This window comes from Podarcis vaucheri (assembly GCF_965113315.1).
Source record: "Podarcis vaucheri genome assembly, chromosome: 14".
Classification (NCBI taxonomy): Eukaryota; Metazoa; Chordata; class Lepidosauria; order Squamata; family Lacertidae; genus Podarcis; species Podarcis vaucheri.
Genome location: NC_138752.1, coordinates 51,819,414 through 51,837,928, shown reverse-complemented (window position 1 = coordinate 51,837,928; position 18,515 = coordinate 51,819,414). Strand labels below are relative to the sequence as shown.

The 18,515-nt window shown below is 40.6% G+C and overlaps 1 protein-coding gene across 2 annotated transcripts in view; it reads left to right on the top strand.

The window, feature by feature from the left end:
- MAD1L1 (mitotic arrest deficient 1 like 1) overlaps positions 1-18,515 on the top strand; it is a 464,454-nt gene that overhangs the window by 7,136 nt on the left and 438,803 nt on the right. For both annotated transcript variants that reach the window (XM_082199731.1, XM_082199732.1), the window contains exons 3-9: positions 1,057-1,197; positions 4,272-4,451; positions 7,517-7,641; positions 10,551-10,632; positions 10,945-11,075; positions 11,385-11,499; positions 12,409-12,470. In XM_082199731.1, coding sequence (XP_082055857.1) covers positions 1,057-1,197; positions 4,272-4,451; positions 7,517-7,641; positions 10,551-10,632; positions 10,945-11,075; positions 11,385-11,499; positions 12,409-12,470 — 836 coding nt within the window. The remainder of the gene's footprint in view (positions 1-1,056; positions 1,198-4,271; positions 4,452-7,516; positions 7,642-10,550; positions 10,633-10,944; positions 11,076-11,384; positions 11,500-12,408; positions 12,471-18,515) is intronic.

Genomic DNA, 18,515 nt, shown 5'->3' with positions numbered 1-18,515 from the left:
TTTTAAAGAGCACTTTGTCTTCCAGTATCTTTTCTGCCAGATGCTGTTTGTAGAATACTGTGCCCCTCTCTTTTGAGCTGTTTTTACTACATTTTTTCAGCAGTGGAGGTAGTTTTTCTCTTATGTGCAAATCATAAGTATTTGATATAGGCCTTATTATTCATGCTAATGCATATTAGGATGACTTGGATAGAAACCAAAGGTTTCTGCGAAGTTGGTATGCTATCTCTGCACTGTGGAGAGTTCTTACTTGAGCCCACTTGTACATCTGAAGAATAATTTTCTAGTTGGTATGAGGAAACATTTTTATTCATTTATTTAGAGGGCAGAAATAAAACAATGTAGAATAATTGTCAATAACAGATAAAATAAGGAAATAATAAAAGCAAGTATATATAACTAAATTATGTGTCTGGAATACATTTTATGAAATAAAGTTTTAAGCATGTGTCTAAGACAGCATAGTGAGGGCACCTTTCTAATGTTAATAGGGAGCTTTGGGAGGAAGGAATGAGAAATCTTACTCTTTTCTTTCCAGTCCCTCATTTGCTTAGGTTTGGATGTTTAAAAAGTTATTTTTGTGGAATTCAGCATAGTTCTAAGGCAATTGTTCCACCAGTGCAGGGATTTCTGCTTGCACAGTGTTGTTCCTGAATCTGTTGCACATTTGTGGACAGTGTATGCGAGAGCATGGGTGGATGGGAAGTCCTGCTGCACAAGCGGAAATCCCTATTCTGATGGAACGTTGTTGGAATTGCACCCTTAACCCTTTGCCACAGCTTCGTCATGTATAAGATGGTTGTAAGAACTATTTTGTTTCCTTTGACTAAAATGTTTCAAGTTTTAAAAAAGGGCTTTCTGTGACCTCCCATCCAAAGGTGTAATCATGTCCACACATTCTTTGCATCTTGTTTGTTATACTGGGCTCTTCCTTCAGGCAAAAGTTAGAGGGCACAGGGAAGTGACAAAACATGCAGAGTTCCTAAAATGCTTTGAGTGCCTTCAGTAGAATGCTGTGTGCAGCTGCTTATATTTAATTTTTTCTTTCCTCATCAGCGTGAAGATCAGGCTGGGCAAATACGTTCAGAGGCACAGTTTTTGCAAATGGAGCGGGAGAAAATGCAAATGGAACTGAGTCACAAAAGGGCTCGAATTGAGCTTGAGAAGGAGGCTAATGCAAATGCAAGAAATTTTGAGGTTAGTTTGCTAGTAATACACTGTTGATTAGTGGAGACATCAACCAGAGCCTCTTTTAGACCACCTCATGATTGACTTGGTTTGATGGTAAATTTCTAGGATCTTGTGATCATGTTGTTAATGCACAGAAGAGTTGTGTGGTTTCTTTTAGAAGCATTTAAAATGGGGGTGGGTAACTGGATCTCGTGGGCAGGCTGAATACTTTCCTTTCCCACCTCTTGCTGGTTGCTCACCTGTTAAATACCATGGCATTACAGTGACATAAGGTCATCGTTTTTTGCCCTCGCAGTCAGCTGATAGTTGGGTCTTCAAAGCCCTGTGCAGCAGTTTTAAGCATAAGAAAAAGTGGCCTTCACCAACCTGGTGCCTTGGAGATATTTTGGACTACAACTCCCATTAGCTCCACACAGCATGGCCATGCTGGTTGGGGTGAATGAGAATTTTAGTCCAAAACATCTGGAGGGTATTAGGTTGGTGAAAGCTAATGCAGAAGATAGTGAATTGAATTGGGGAAACTGGATTCAAATCCCTCTTTAGCCATAAATTCACTGGATAAGCTCTTAGCCTTGTTTGCCTCACAAAGCTTGTGAGGACAGAATGGGATAATCTCATGTGTGCCATTTTGAGCTCAATGGATGAAATTCAGGATACAAGATTGATAAATCTAGCATGTGAAACGGAAACTATGCTGTGCTATGTGGCTAGCTCTGCCTTCTAGGTTTATGTCACAAGGAGGATGCACTTTATCCTGTAAAGCACTTCAAGAATTCAGAGGCTTTTATTAAATCTTCACATAACAACATATGCAGGGAGATGGATCTCTATTGTAACTCAGAAAAAATGAGGAGGAAGTTCCTAGTTCCACCTCAAGTCAAGTGATTTTGTGGATTATTCCGGTGTCACTTCAACCCCAAAATCTAGCTGAGTCAGTCGCAGAAACACTTAAAACCCTGAAATGTAAAGGGAGCAGCACTAATCCAACAGTGTGGTAATTACCTTGCTCAGATTCTGCATTTCGGAAGTGATGTGGATAAAGGGTTTAGGAACCTCATACTGCTTTGCATAATCCTTGCTTAGTATGTAAATCCGTAGCTTGTTTTGCTTTGATTAGCAGAGCAATTTGCTACACGTTTTCCAATAAGAGTGAATTAATTTGAGTTGGAAGCAAATGGAAACTGGACTGGAAATGCTTTGAGAGTTCAGAAAAAGGAAGAGAGGGAATGGTGGAGAATTGGGCAGGGAAAATTCAATACAGCAGCGTGTATTGTACTATTTTATACTTTTCCAGTGAAATATTTTGGTCACAGAGTAGAAGGATTTAAATCACCAAGGAAAAAGGTCAATTTAAGTCAAATTTCCTGTAGCTATTACTTCGTATATTTCATAAACTTCATACATTTTCTGAACAGAGGTGCAAATCAGACCACAAAACTATGTTAATTTACAACTAAGCAGAAGTATTATTTACACCAGGGACTGGAACCTTTTTATGTTGGGTGGGGCTGGTGGTGTGTATCAGGAAGTGTGGAGCCAAAGCGGGCAGTGATTCTCCCTCCCCCCTCCTCTCAATTTCTTGTTTCTTCCCCCTTCCCAAGTCTAATTTCCACATGGTAGACAATTTGGGTGGGTGATGAGCAGAACATGGGAAGGGGAGAGTTGTTAACCCATCATTCTCTAGCTCCTCCCCAACCCCCGAATGTGGTATTTAGACTTAGCTAAAACCCTAATTGCTGATGGGGAGCTAGGTCCAAGGTGGAAATGCTGTGGTTTGAACCCATTTGTTCCTTGGTTTACAGCCAGACTTTGCCTCTCTTTGTCACATTATATATATTTTTCATGGTTTCCTTGAATGTCTCTAAAATATTTCCATATAGGGTCTTCATTATATGGTCCATTAAAGTGGGCAAGCATCTATGACAGTTTCTGCCGTGGTGCAAGGGGTGCCACAGCAATGCTGTATACCAGTGCGTGAGAGCCCCGTTCTCAAATTATAGCATTGGCAAAGGGCAATGAAATTCCCAGGATGTTTTACAGAAAATGCAGAAGACCATAAAATAACAATACTAATAATACAAACTGAAAAGACTAAAAACCTTGGTGAAATAAAATGTTCTTTGTTGGGTGCCAAAATGATGTTGGCATGTCCAATTACTTTTCAGGCTTGATTTTTATATGGTGATGTGTGAATTTGGGAATTTGACCATTTCTCAGTTAAATCAATTGAGAGTCATTCAGTGATGGCTAGTCACCATACAAGGGGCAAATTCTGAATCACTTTTTGCCTGCTTTTTATTGTTCCTTCATTTGGCTGCTGAGTGTGTTGCTGTGGCTGCATTAGGTAAATTGGGAAGATCTATGGAAGCAGATCTGTAACTGTGTCATGAATGTTGCTGTGAGCAGTAACTAGAAAATGTGATAGTGATGGAAGGAAAAATACTGGAAATCAGTATGCAAACCATTTCCATTTGGAGTAAACCAAATGCATGAGATGAGTTTCTAAGTGAGATGGTTTATGTCATCCTAGCATTGAAGCTCGTGCTATAAACCAAAACCCTGTTCAGACTGAAACATTTGTGAGCACTGTGTCTTTGAGCAGTGCAAGCCATGCTGTCAAGTCTGACAATATGGGAATATCCCATTTGCCTCCAATTTATTGTAAACATCTTTATACAACATCTGTGGAAAACATATGGTGCAGCCATGCTCCAAAGATTACTTCTGTGATGCACTAAACATTCATAACCAGGATGGATAAAAAGCAATAATTTTAAAAACCAAAAACGGGGGTTATATTCAACATTAATCAAACTCTAAAATTTCAACTCTGTCCTGTGCCAATGCTATAATTTGGGAGGGGAGCAAATCTGTAAACTGTCAGACATGTTCAGTGGCTGCAGAATAGAAATAGGTTGCATGGAAACTGTCCACTAAGTTCACAAAGGTTCTATTTCACTAGTGAAATGGATGAAAAGGCTTGGGAAGACTTTGCTTGGTGGAGATGCCAGCAATATATTACTGTAGTTATTTGATGCAAGGTTCTTTGAAGTTTCTTTCTGTTTTTCCTCTCTTTCTAGCGGGAGGCTGACCATAACAAAGAGCTCCTCAAGCGTATCAAGCAGTGTCAGGAAAGAGAAACTGAGACCGAAAATAAGCTTCAAGAACAAATTGAGATTAACAAATCCTGTCAGAAGCACACAGAGTCTCTGAATAAGAAGTTGCAGGAGAAGGAGAACAAGCTTGCTGAAGCTAATGAAGTAAGAAAAAAGCAGTTTATTATTTGATTCCATACTATATGTACTTTCCAATCATCCATGAATATTAATAAATAGCTTTGTTGCAGCAGTTGTGATGCACAGTAGAATGGTGATACGCACATTCTGCTCATAGTACTCAGTTTCTTAATGGATGATAATGGTGTTTATGTTTGAAGGAGAATGTGGGCATTGATAAATATTGAAGTGTTCCTACAAAAGTCTTCCTCAGCCTGGTGCTTTCTAGAAGTTGCTGGGTTCAAATGTCCCTCAGCCCCAGCAAGCATGGTTAACGGTCAGGGATGATGTGAGTTGTAGTCGAGAAACAACTAGAGGACACCAGGTTGGGAAAGGCTTTCTAGAGGAAGCATTTTTCAAAGACAAGATGGCAAAGGAATCTGAATTTTGCATTGTTGATATCTGTCTGTTTTGAAGTGTGCAGCATCAGATGTAAAGTCAAACCATTGGACAGCTACGGTGCCTGCTGTGGCTGTAGAAACCAATACGGGTGAGACATGTTTTATTGCAGCTGGGACAGATGAAGGTTTCTGGTATTGCTTCTACGGATGCACCTTGCTGTTTCTTCTCTCTGTGCTCCTCCCAGTGGTAATTTCTCCTCTGGTCACTGATGTGGATACATGATATGACTGATTGTCTCCAAGCACTGCGATCGTCTGTAAGGAATTCCCACATGACGTGGTTAATGTTGTCTATGAAGGAGGTGTATAAGTGGTGTCTGCTTTCAGCATGTCTCCTGCAGCTAGTGCAATGAGAAAATGATGTTGACTGTTGACCTCTGAGCTCTAAAGCTGCATTGTGACTCGGGATAGACCCTGCCAGTGAGTGACTGTAATCTGTTGAGAACTGAACGGGCGAAGGCTTTTCCCACAGTACTCAGCGGTGGGATTCCATGGTAGTTACTACAGTCATGGCAGTCACCTTTGTTATTGTAAAGGGTAACAATGCTGGATTCACACATGTCTTGTGGCACAGATCCTGCTTCCCAGCACTGCAAGAGAAGGCTGTGGAGGTGCGTCATGAGGGAGGAGTTGAGGCTGGCTTTCAGCACTTCTGTTGGGATTCTGTCCTGTCCTGGGGCTTTACCACACGCCTGGGAGTTGATGGTATTCTTCAGCTCATTGAGGGAGGGAGGGACATCCAGCTGTTCTAAGGCAGGCAGAGTCTGGATACTGTTGATTGCTGTGTCAGAGACTGTGTTTTCCCACGAGTACAGTTTTTGATAGAGCTCTGCCCGTTACTTCGTCTGCTTGCTGCAATCTGTTATGATCTCTGCAGACAAGGTTTTGAGCGGTGCAGTTTTTCTGCCTGTAGGTCCAAAGCCTTCTAGTCTTTGCACATTTTGTGAGTATTGCTGCTGTAGCCAGTAGTCATGGACACATTGGCAATCTGCTGGGCATCACTCCTTGCTTTTCTCAGTGCAGCAAGTGTCTTCCTGCAGGGTGCACACTTGTAGTTCACAAGAGCCTCTTACTTCGTGGCCTTAACAGGCTCCATGTCCTTAATGCCGACCTCAAACCAGTTGGGTATCTGCTGCTCTCAATGGTAGCAAGAGAATATGGATTTTGCATTGTTATCAAACAGCAGTAAGAGGTAATTGGGAGGTGTAGTGAAGGGCATAATAATACAATAGGGCCCCAGGAAGTAATGAGTAGTTTAGGTTATTCTTGGTCAGTTACTGCTGTGGTATCAGTCACTGCAGCGAGATTTTAGGGCCAAATTATTTCTGTTTTTTTCTGGCATCTCCAATATGATCTGGCCGCCGAGACCATATAACACCGGTCTTGAAAGACCTGCATTGGCTCCCAGTACGTTTCCGAGCACAATTCAAAGTGTTGGTGCTGACCTTTAAAGCCCTAAACGGCCTCGGTCCAGTATACCTGAAGGAGCGTCTCCACCCCCATCATTCTGCCCGGACGCTGAGGTCCAGCGCCGAGGGCCTTCTGGCGGTTCCCTCACTGCGAGAAGCAAAGCTACAGGGAACCAGGCAGAGGGCCTTCTCGGTAGTGGCGCCCGCCCTGTGGAACACCCTTCCAGCAGATGTCAAAGCAATAAACAACTACCTGACATTCAGGAGACATCTTAAGGCAGCCCTGTTCAGGGAAGTTTTTAACGTGTGATATTTTATTGTATTTTTGGTTTTTATGGAAGCCGCCCAGAGTGGCTGGGGAGGCCCAGCCAGATGGGCGGGGTATAAATAATAAATTATTATTATTATTATTATTATATTCTGTGTAATTTTTAACGCAGCAGCTGTTTCTGAAATTGTGATGTCCCTCCCAAAAGTGTGCATACCTAACTGAATGTTTAGGAAATTATAATGTCATAAATTTAGTACAAGAGCTAATCTTGGAGAAAAGGGCTGTGTAGGCATAGAATATGGAAGAGGGCAAGAGAGGAGAGACATTCAAGGCACAAGAAGTGGTTGTTCATAAGAGTGACTAAGTTAGTCTTTGCCAACCTGTGCCCTCCACAAGTTTTGGATGTCTATGCTGACTGGGCCTGCTGGGAGTTGGAATTCAAAAAATCAGAAGGACCCCAGATTGGTGAAGACTGGACTAAGTAATTGTTCTTTTTATAATCAAGCAATGGCCTAATGATAAGCTGATGTCCTTTCCCCCTTGCATCTAACCTAGTTCTGGTAACTCTGAATTGTACAACTTTATTTAAAAGTTAACACTGCCATTGTTACTTGTCTGTTGGGAAAATTGATGCAGTTTTGAAATTCCACTGCAGAGAAAATATTCATAAGGTCTGATGGAACAATTTGCATCCCTCTGATGCATCCTAGTGTAGATAGACATTCTAACTTTGAAACTTGCTATTTGCATGCCAGCGTGAAGTTACTTGCTTAATGGGTGGTGACAATTAGGGTGACAGATAAGAGAGCAAAGAGTTGCTTTTGCCTTTCTGAGGTAACTTTTTAAAGGTCTGATTTCATGTATTATTGGTTCTTCACATTTAATCAGTAGTGTTTGATCAGAGGTGGTTCATTGTCCTTGACATCTAGGTCCAACCATATATTTGTGTATTCATTCTTTCTTTCTCAGACAATTAGTGTGTTGAAAGGAAAGATATCGGAGTTGCAGTGGAACTTAACAAATCAGGAGATGAAAATGAAAACCTGTGAATCGCAGAAGCAGGAGCTGACTGAACAGCTGGATGTACTACAAAAGTGAGTAGGGGATTAACAACTGCCAGGAAATAAAACCTTTAGTCTTTGGCAGCTGGTGTCACTCAGGAAGGGAAAGTTTCAACAGCTTTTGATTTTGGCTGTTCAAAGAGCTGCTTTGATCAGGATGTGTACTGCTGAAAACTTGATAAACGGTGAGTGGGGGAAATAACAAAATAAAAAGTAGATAAAGTAATTTTATGGAAAATAAATAAAGCTTAAAATATTTCCCATTTCTCTTGTGCAGGAGATGGGAAAACACTGAGGATTGGAGGAGGCTAATTAACTGAAAAGTCTTTTATTAAAACCTGTAACTATCATTGATGAGGCAGGATTGGTTATAATTCCTCCCCTCAATTCTGTGTTGTAACACTGATTTTGGGCATAACTTTTGAAGCAGCATTTATGTAATACCGACATGAGTTATTTGGTGGCCAAATAATTGGAGTACGGAAATAACAAGTGATTTGTGGGATTTGTTACTTGGCTAAGAATATTCAGTGCATAGTCTAAATTTTCTGCAAAGGAAAAAAGATGTCTGCAGCTGCGATCCAATGGATGCTTAAGTACTATTGAATTCAGTGGGACTTACCTCTGAATATAGGATTGCATTGCAAGCTATGTTATCATGACAGCAGTTTTTGGAAAATACTGGCAAAATGCCACTGGCGTATTGGGTTGCATTTGGTCTCTGAATATGTCCTTGCTGTTTCCTTACAGCAGTGTGTATACTAAGAGGGCAGTAGTCCATGCTTCAGCAAGGAGATAGAGCTGTACAGTCGAACCTTGGTTTTTGAACTGAATCTGTTCTGGAAGTCCGTTCTGGAAGACTTCTGAAAACGTTCAAAAACCAAGCCACAGCTTCCGATTGGCTGCACTCAGGCAGAAGCCGCGGAAGCCGCGTTGGATGTTCGGCTTCCAAAAAAAGTTTGCAAACCGGAACACTTCTGGGTTTGCAGCGTTTGGGAGCCAAAAGGTTCAAGTCACAAGGTGTTCGAGAACCAAGTTATGACTGGTGGGGAAGAAGGAAGTCTCTTCCCTAATGAATTCTGGACAGGGCCTTTGCAATGTGATTGTCTTTGGGATGGGAACCCAGTATGAACAGACCTGTAAGTTGGACACTGCTTTGGAGACAGGCAATGCCCATGTCTCTTGGTTACTTGGGACTCCTTGTAGACAGGACACACACTCCCTGGTAGACAGGAGAACACATTGGAGTGGAAGTTTAATGTGACCAAGAGATGTAATGTGCATATCATAGAATTGTCGAGTTGGAAGGGACTCCAAGGGCCATCTAGTCCAACCTCCTGCATTGCAGGAATCTTTTGCCCATTGTGGTGATGAATGGTCTGGAAGTGAATAAGTAGAGAAAAGTGCTGCAGGACAGGTGCAATCCAATGGTGAGTGGTTGACAGTGGGTTCAAAACAGACACCAGGAAGTATTTCTGTTGATGGGCACAAGCTTTTAGAAAGGATTTGGCAAGGTCTGTCAAGGCCTATTAGCTGTTGAATGGTTTCTTTAAATGTAAAGGTTCATCATTGTTCTACTCGATGTGTATGTCTTTAAGGGGTCAGAGCAAGGGCCAGAGCAAAATAATGAGACCCAGCTTTACAGCTGTGAAACACAGCAGGTGCTGCAGAGTTGTACTGATTAAGCTGTGTCAGCAATTGGGTGTAGTATATAAGGAGCAGCACCTAGCTCTCCCATTACCCTGGGGGATGGGTTGGTGGTTGTGTCATGTTTGATGTATTTAGTGTAAATGGAGTTTTTGTTTTTGTAATTAAAACCTTGTTTAAGTACTTTTTGAGTCCCTCTTTTAATGCATGGTCTCCCCAGCAAGCTCTCTGCAGTGCTACCATAGTGCAAATAGCCAACATTAGCTAGTATGGTTAAAAAATGAAACCTCTTGAGGCAGAGACAATGGTTGGGAGTTAACTAACAAGTTCCATCAGTGCAAGCCCTGGTTAAGGTTTTCACTTGTGCATCAGGGCTTTCCCTTCCTCTCTCTACTAGCATGCTCTGAAATTGACTGGAGGTGTGTGTGTGTCAGGAGAACGGTGTATGAGGGGCAGGAGGGGGTTCTTTCATTCTGTCTGGCAAGCCACAATGCTTGTGCTGACAGGATGTTTACCATAGCAGAATGTTGAATTCTAACAGTATTTATTTCTTTTTATTGTTTTTAAATAATTTGCCTCTTAATAACATAATACAGTGAAGAGTAGTATATAAATGTTTTACAGTATTTACAAATTGCACACATACTAAACACCACAAAACTATAAATGTTGCAAAAATGATAAGTCATTGAAAAACTTTTCTTAAAAGCTGTAGATTAAGTCAAAATAGACAAATGAAGCACCAAAAGCAGTTAAACCTGACAAGACTTGGTGCCAGGTGGATAGACCTAATCAATTCTAGAGATGAGTGGGATGACTGTCTCCATCACAGCCTGCTTGTTTGCTTCCCAGAAATGCTGCTGAAACCAATGCCAGGCTACAAAGCACTTTGCTTATAGCAACTTCAACATGTTTTGCTTCTAGTGGGAATGGTTCTATAAGTGACTCATATGTCTTGTATCTTCTCTATGTCACTATTGTGATTTATATACCCTCTGCCTAGTAATGAGATCCATGATTACCCACCATGGCTAGAATTTCCTGTCTGTCTTTCAGAGGTAGGCACATATAAACATAATTGTTGACTCAGGAGAGATTTTGATGGGGGAAGTAAACTTGACTTAAAATTGTAAAAATTAAGAAATAGCTTTTGCAAGCATGCGTAAGTTTTGTTCAGCATGTAGTGAAGCATAACCATGGATGGATGATGAACAGGATGCTTCCAAGGTATGTGCTTGTGCTTTCAAATGTTCCTCTTTGTTTTAAATACATATCTTTATGTCCACATACAATAGAAAATGGAGAGAGGCCAGTCAACAAATTCAGTCTCTGCATGCAAAGGAAGCACTGATTGCTGAGAAGGAGCAGAAAGTTCAGGTGAGAGCTTCTTTTTAACTGTGTGCAGTTATCTCTTTACTCTACAAAACTATTCTTAGGAAAGCTCAGAACCCCTCTATTACCACCTTGTGACTGAAAAATATAAACAGAAATCATGGAAACTCTTCATGGAAACAAAAGTTGCACAAAACATTTAATTTGTACCAAACTGGCCACAAAGGCACTTGCAATCATGTATTGTTTGTTTGGATTAACAGTGAAGTTAATGTTAAAATGACTGCAGATTTCTCACACATGTCATGTCTTCTAACTTAGCCTTTCTGATAGTTCTCTTGGTCCTTTACTTTCCAGGACCTGGAGCAAAAGCTCGCGTTGCAAGAACAAGATGCTTTAATTGTGAAGAACATGAAGATGGAGTTGGCACAATTTCCCAAAATGGAGCGGGAGCTGCGGGAGCTCAGGGAGGAGAATGCTTACCTTAGGTCAGAAGACAGCAGTTGTGCTTGGTGGGAAAGATGTGCACTTTTCACTTGCTCCTGCCCACCTGTAGCAGCTTCTGCACTGAGGCTGTAAACTCCCCTTTTCAGATCTTGATGCCTTGTCTTCAGTATTCACAACAGATTCTCAACAGTCCTCTTTCTCTGCACCTGCATTATAGCTGTGTGCTCATTTTGGCTCTGCAGCATTGTAGTTGTTACATTTAATAAACAATAAAAAATGGGTTGACATTTGCTTTGCAAAAAGCAACTAGTGTTAATATCTTAATAGTGTGTTTCCCCTTCTTTTCTCAGGGAATTAAAAGAAAACAATGGATTGCTCAAAGAGGAGGTAGAAGGTCTCCAGAGGAAACTAGTGCGCTATGAAAAGGTCCAGGCAGAAATGGTAGCCTTGGAATTGGAGAAGGAGGTAAGGTCACAGTAACGCAACCTGTATAGGTGGGGTTGGTCCTTCTGCCCCTAGTTGCAAATTATTTTTCTATTAAGAACATACAGATGGCATCTCTGTCAGCTCTCTAGGCCTGTTACGCTAATGTAAGAATTAGTAATGTGTGTGTGCTTTTAAAAAAAATCTTTGAAAAGCTCTGATCTCCATGGTGGCAGCTTCTGTTTTAAGCCTGCCTGCATTGTCTTCTGGAATACAAGAGTTGAACAGGGACAGTAGCACTTGATGGACATTTAAAGGCTTCTGTTTACATTTGGGTTGTAATTGCTATGCATGGGACTAAACGCAGTATGGGATCAATACATTGCTTTCTTTGTCTTGGTGTGAAAATAGTTGTTTGAGCATCGAGCTACAGTGGTGTTGTTAATTATTGCAAATCCAGTCTATTCAGTTGCCTGGACTAGAAGGAAATAGAGACCGGAGGTAAATTCTCTTGAAGGAAGAACCAGAGCTGGCAAGCACAGCTGACTTGAGATGTTGGGAATATGGATAACTTAATATAGAATCAAAGATAGGTGCTATAGAACAGAATTTCACTATTAATTTCTCACACAATGCTACTTGCGGTACAAATAAATAGTATTCAGGTTTGGGACATTTTACCCTTTTACCCTTTCCCGCTGCAGTTGTAACATGTTTTGACATGCACTTACCATAACAGGTTTTGCAAAACAAGCAAATGAGGGGTAAATTGTTGCCAAGTATGTGCTATTTATGCTTGGGTAGTATAGTTTTGGTATGTGTTGATAAATATTTTTAAAAACAAATTACTAAACCTAAGAGGGATGAATTTAAATTTTTAACACTGCAGATGTTCAGATATAGATGTTTTGGGTTTGGTTTTAATTCAAATTCTTTTGTTACTTGTTTCAGAGACTTCAGGGAAAGCTGAATACTTGGGAGAAACTGGACCAGAGCACTGGCTTAGGTATCAAGTAAGTAGAAAGTGACAGTAACAATCTGAGCACCAATGTTCTTGTTTGTGCAGGACGTTTTAGGATAGTCCGTTATTCATTCTTTTCACCATAAGAAACCTATTTTTTTAAGGCAGATTGGTGCTTTGTTTAATGTAGGATGTCTCTGAAAATTCACTGGTGTTTCAATTAATCTACCACAAATATACAAAAAGGAGAGTAAATGCAGTATTCACTATAAAACACAATTCAAAACGGTTCGAAACAAACCCGGGGAACTTGTCACGAAGGAAGGGGAAGTCGTGGGGCAACGCACCATGCACCATGCACCATGCACCTGCACATAAATAAGGAATCAAACAAGCAAAGACTTTACCATGCCTTTTTGAATTGTTGATTAATCTACCAGCATTTGCCAAACTTAATGGAGCATAGTTTAGTTCTTAGCTCTAGATGTTTTGCTTGACTCCTGGTGAAGTGGAAGTATTTTCTGTGACAATTATCTGATGTTCAGGGAGTTGCACTTACTACTTTTTTGTGACTAAATTTTCTACTAGGCCTCTAGTAGCTCCCACCCCCATTATGGAATGCTCTCCCCAAGATGCATTCCTGGTCTTGGGTTAATACGTTTTTGTTCTCGGGTGTTTGGCTAGTACTAATAAAGCTTTTTGTTGGTAGATGGCTTCTGCACAGTCTTAGCCTGTTGTTTGCTGCTGAGATTTGTTAGAAGGCTGAGAGACCTTTGGATTTCTTCCCTCTGGTCCTCATCTGTTTTAATTTGCTTCTTTGTGGGACTATGAGTGTTGGTTCAGCTGCAGCCATCCGAACAATAACACACCTTGACCACTCTCTCCTTCCTCTTATACACCATAAGCTTTATTACTTCTGTTCCCAAATGTGGCTTTTCATTTCGTTGTTCTCTTTCACCGTTGTCACTTACTAATCGCAGAATATTCTTCTTAATACCAGTTAATTGGGTTTTTTTACTGACCTTTCACCATAAAGTCCCGTCGCCCCCCAACATATGAAGTCCTACTAAGTGGAGAACCATTGAAATTAATGGACCTAAGCTTGTCCATTAACTTCAGAAGGTCTCCTTTTAGTAGCACTGGATACAACTCAATATCAAAATCGGTTAAAACAATTTACAATAAGAAGAATATGGTTTGTCCTAAAAATATAAAAGTGTATGCTGGAGGCATCTCTGTGGAAAGGGAATCCCAGAATATAGGATAATGGTCCCAAATGTGGCTTTCCCCTTCTAAGTGGAGGTTTCCATCTTCTAAATTGATAAGTATCAACTTATGTAGTGACCTGCCCAAATGAACACGGTTTTAATGGGTAATTGGAACCAAAAGATATTAGTAGGTGACATGGTGTCTTTGTTAGAGAGCCAAATCAAATTATTGTCTGCTGTCCTTCCTTTGCTTTTCGGTTGTGTATGGGGGGGGGGGGGAATCAACCATACTACGGTGCTACTCGTATTGTCTTATGGTGGACTCTGCTTCCTTGGGGTTTTTAAGCAGAGGTTGTGTGGCCATCTTTCATGTATGATTTAGTTGAGATTCCTACAATTCAAGGGGTTAGACTAAAGACCCTTGGGGTCCCTTCCAATTCTACAATTCCATGGTTCTACAAACTAAATAAAAATCAGTTATATGCAGGCACCTCAAGATTCTCATACAGAAAATAAGAAGCCATGGGACATGTTTTTGTGGGTGTGTTCACTTTTTTGATCTCCTACCATCGTGTACAGAGTCAGCTAAGGAAAAGTATTCTGTGCTATTGTTGATGCTTTCCAAATAAGGATGAATGTTGCTTGTTGGAATGGTATAGTACAAGGATGTCCCAACTCCCAAGAGACTGCGGTCTACTCACAAAACAAAAAAGTGGCAGTGATCTACCTGTTCAGGTTACAGTCTGAGAAGACTGTTGCTTTGTGTGTATTGGTATGGATAGTAAAAAAATCCACTGATAAAATCTGAGTCTTCAGCAAATTGCTTTGATGTCACAGGTGCTAGGCCTTGGAAGGCTCAAATTTCTCCTGACTGGTAGTTTCTACTGCCTTTTATCAACGTCCAGCAAAGGTCAATTATGCAACATGCACAATTTTAATGGCCGTTTACTTTTTATTGCAATGCAAGTTAAGTCAGCACCCACTAGATGGCACATTTCCTTCAACAGGACCAGGAAACCCATTTCTTGCTACATTGTGTTTTCCTCCGATACCCAGCCAGGGGAGAAGACAAAAATCTACAGGTGGCCAGCCTTCCTATCATGCAGGAAATTGACCAATGAGAACAGCTTCCTGGCTTAGCCTTAGAAGGAATGTGAACTGTTTTGTGCTGGTCTTGGAGAGTTTTATCTCCATGATGCACTGACTTGTGTATGTTTGTGAACCTGTAATTGTACATTTTTGCTGATGTGAATCAATAGACGTAAAAAAAGTCCTGTTTTGTCATCTCTCTTCTAAAGTAATGTTTAGCTGTAGAAAACCATGAGCATAGTCTGAAGGGAACTTTGCTGAAGCCTAGCAAATCTGGATTGGATCAATGCTTAGATGGGAGAATCCTATCTATGCTGCCTTGAGTTCCAACATGGAAGATGGAAAAGTGTGGTGTGTCATCACCACATTTTGTGTTTTCCTTCTTGTGTAACAGCAGCCCAGATCAGTGGCACACTGAAACTTGCATTATTATGTTAAATAATTTTGCTTTACTATACTTACTGGGAGTGAGATGAGAAGACTTGTGGAGAGTACTCTTGCATTTGTAGCCTCCTTGTGAATTTTTCATGGACACCTAGTTAGCCACTGTGAGAACAGAATGCTGGTCTTGATAAATCTGTGGTCTGATCCAGCAGAGATCTTATATTCACTGATTTCAGGATCAGCCACACTTTGGCTGCAAGGGAAAGAAGCTTCCTAATTGCAATTAATCATGTGTGGCTTTGTCCATGGTATGTTGTCTTGTTGCTTTTGCTACATCAAGTGAAAGACAGTGCAACTTTCCCGCCTCTCCCCCCCCCTCCACCCTGTGCGCGCCAACCTGGCCTTCATTGTACCAGGAGGTACACTTATAATCACTTTCTCTCTTTTTTGGAAGAGAAGAAGGTGCAGCATTCTGAGGAGTTGTGGCCATGGTGCCTGACTTTGAGGCTGGTAGGAATGTTTCATTTATTTAAAGGGGGGGGGGCAGAATTAATGTGCTTTTTTGTGAATGACCCTTTATAAAGCAAAAGGCCTGCTGTTAAAATGAAATCCATTCTCTGTCATTATAGTTGCCTTCGTATTCTTCTCGGCAGATAAAGATCACAGCAGCTACCACTGAGATTACAATCACATTTCCATTTGCACTTCTTGACTTAACAATGTCAATTGGAGAAGGGAGCTGGTGCACTCTATATTCCAGCCATCCTGCCCATGGTTTTGATGCACTCAGGAGTAGCTCAGCAGGAGAGGCAGCCTTGCAGGAATAGTAATGACCTAACAGAGCATTTGCCAACCTGGTGCCTTCAGAAAACTTTATGGTCTACAACTTCAAGCCCCAGCCAGCACATCTGGAGGACACTAGATTAGCATAGGTTGGCCTAACTTGTCCAGCTTTGCTTCAAATGATATGGACAATCTGGCTCATTATGCAAGTTTACAGCAGAAACAGAAGTGCCAGTATTATTGCAGGGGGCAAAAGTCAGAACCTGACTGGTTTGAGATCTCACGCACACACTTTCACACCTTTCAGCTACAAATTCAACTAATTTAAACTTGAGTTTTGTAAGCCACATTGGGAGGTAGTTTGAAGGGGGAGGTAGAAATCCTAATAATAATGCTACTATTAGCAATAATAAAAATAACTACTAATACAAAAATAAACTAAACAGTTGCTAAGGCCTAGAAAAACATAAGATGAGCACTGCTGGATCAGGCCAAAGGCCCACCTTGTGCAACATTCTGATCTCACAGTGGCCAACAGGGTGCCTCTGAGAAGCTCACAAGCAGAACATGAGTTCAAGAACCCTCTCCCCACTTGTGTTCTTCAGCAACTGGTATTCAGAGACATACTGTTTCTGCTACTGGAGGTAATATAATTGCCATGACTAGTAGCCTTGACACCCTTCTCAGCTGTTGATTTGTCTATTCCCCATTTAAAGCCAACCAAGTTGGTGTCCATCACTATATTTTGTGGTAGTGAATTCCACTGTGCTGCATGAAAAAGGACTTTTGTGGTGGTTGTGATTTTGTGGTGGTTGTGATTCCCCCAATTCAGTATAAGGTTCAAGAAATGAACTTTCATCCTTTTTTGTTGTATCATGAGAGAGGTTGTTCAGTGGCTAGCTAGAGCCAAGAGATCTTTTACCCAGTCATCTGTGATTGGGGTTCTTGTGGAGAATTTTGTTACATATTTTTGAGTGGCTAGAGCAGAGAAAGCAGAGACAGACTACATTAATGGGGTTTAGAAATGACTGAAAAGTAGCCATGACCAAATATGATGTATAATGTTTAGGATACATGAGTAAGTTGTCTTTAGTAGCCACTTTTTTTAAAAAATATTGCCCAATCAACTGTGTCCTCTAGGTGGCTCACAACTTAAAATGAATGAAATGCAAAAACAGCATTTGTTCCCACTGCTACTGCTGTCACCACCCTTGTACAAAGTATGATATTAATCTCAATATTAATCTCAATATTTTGAGTGAACTGCTCACCTCCTTTAAAAGACTCAGTTTGTGGGAAGTGTGGCTTCTCATGGCATAGGATGGCAACATTCATTTTTTTCTTTCCACCCATATTTTATTTATTTGCTTTTCTGATAAGATTCCATATCAACAGAATATGAACAAAAATAATACAATAAGGAAAAATTTCTGAAATAAAGAAAAGGTATCTTTTTTTAAGAATGGCAACATTCAATTCACTAGTCACATATTTCTCTTAATTCAGGTAGGTAGCTGTGTTGGTCTGATGCAGTTGAAATAAATGAAAAAAATGTCGAGTAGCACCTTAGAGACAATTTTTTAGTTTTTAAATATATTTCTCTTAAGGCATATTTAAGTGACTCATGAACTTTAGTTATAATTGCATCCCAGTCTCCATCTGCAGCAATCCCAGGGTTCATTTAAAAGTTTGCAGTTCTCCTGATTACTAATGGCAAAATATATTTTAAAAAAGCCGAAGCACCATAAATAAATAGCACCATAAATAAATAAATGAGACAAAAGCTAATTATGATTCAATACTTAACATTTATGAAGCGCATCTGTTTGGATTTCCAAGACCTGATTCAGATTTTCCACATTTGAGGGAAACAACTTTAGATGCAGTGCAGTGTTCCTATTAGCTGGAGTTTGGCATGTGTCAGTTTTGTGAAAATGCTATGCTAGACAGCTAAAATTTCCTAAACTAACTGCCATCTCTCAATCCAGCTGTGAATGTTTTTAATATTCTGCTCTGAAGAAATTATTTGCCCATTGGCCGCTGTCTGGGTTTTTCTGAATTTTCTGTGAAGCTTTTAAGACTGCCTAGATTGGAGGAATGTTGGAAGGCTTTTGAGATGTTGACCACGCTATGCAGGGCATACAGGAACAGGAAGAGGGTGATGGTGGCTGACAGCTCCAAGATACGAGGACTTTTATAGTGCCTGTAATTTTTCAGTGGTTTGCTGTGATTTATGAGCTGTAAAAAGATTGTAACTTCATGGTGGTTGTTCACAAGCTTCCCTATGTAAAACAAGCTGTCACATCACAGTGGGGATTTTCTGAATATAGAAAGGAAAAAATAAATATTAAAGAGGAACACAGCTATTCTTTGCTTTTGTCTTTTGCCGCTTGTCAGAACACTTGCAGAATAAGGGCTTGCCTTGTCTATTTCATAATTTTTAGTTATGACCTAAATATTCTTTTGTGAAGGAATAAAGTTAGAGTTTGTGGACTAGGTTGAGAGAAAGGGGTTTGGACAGCCACCATATTTTGACAGTGCTCTTCATATCTACCATGCAGTATTTCCACCTGATGCTATCACTTGATATTGGGGAGCGAGGTTCAGTAATAACCATTATCACTGTAGTTTGA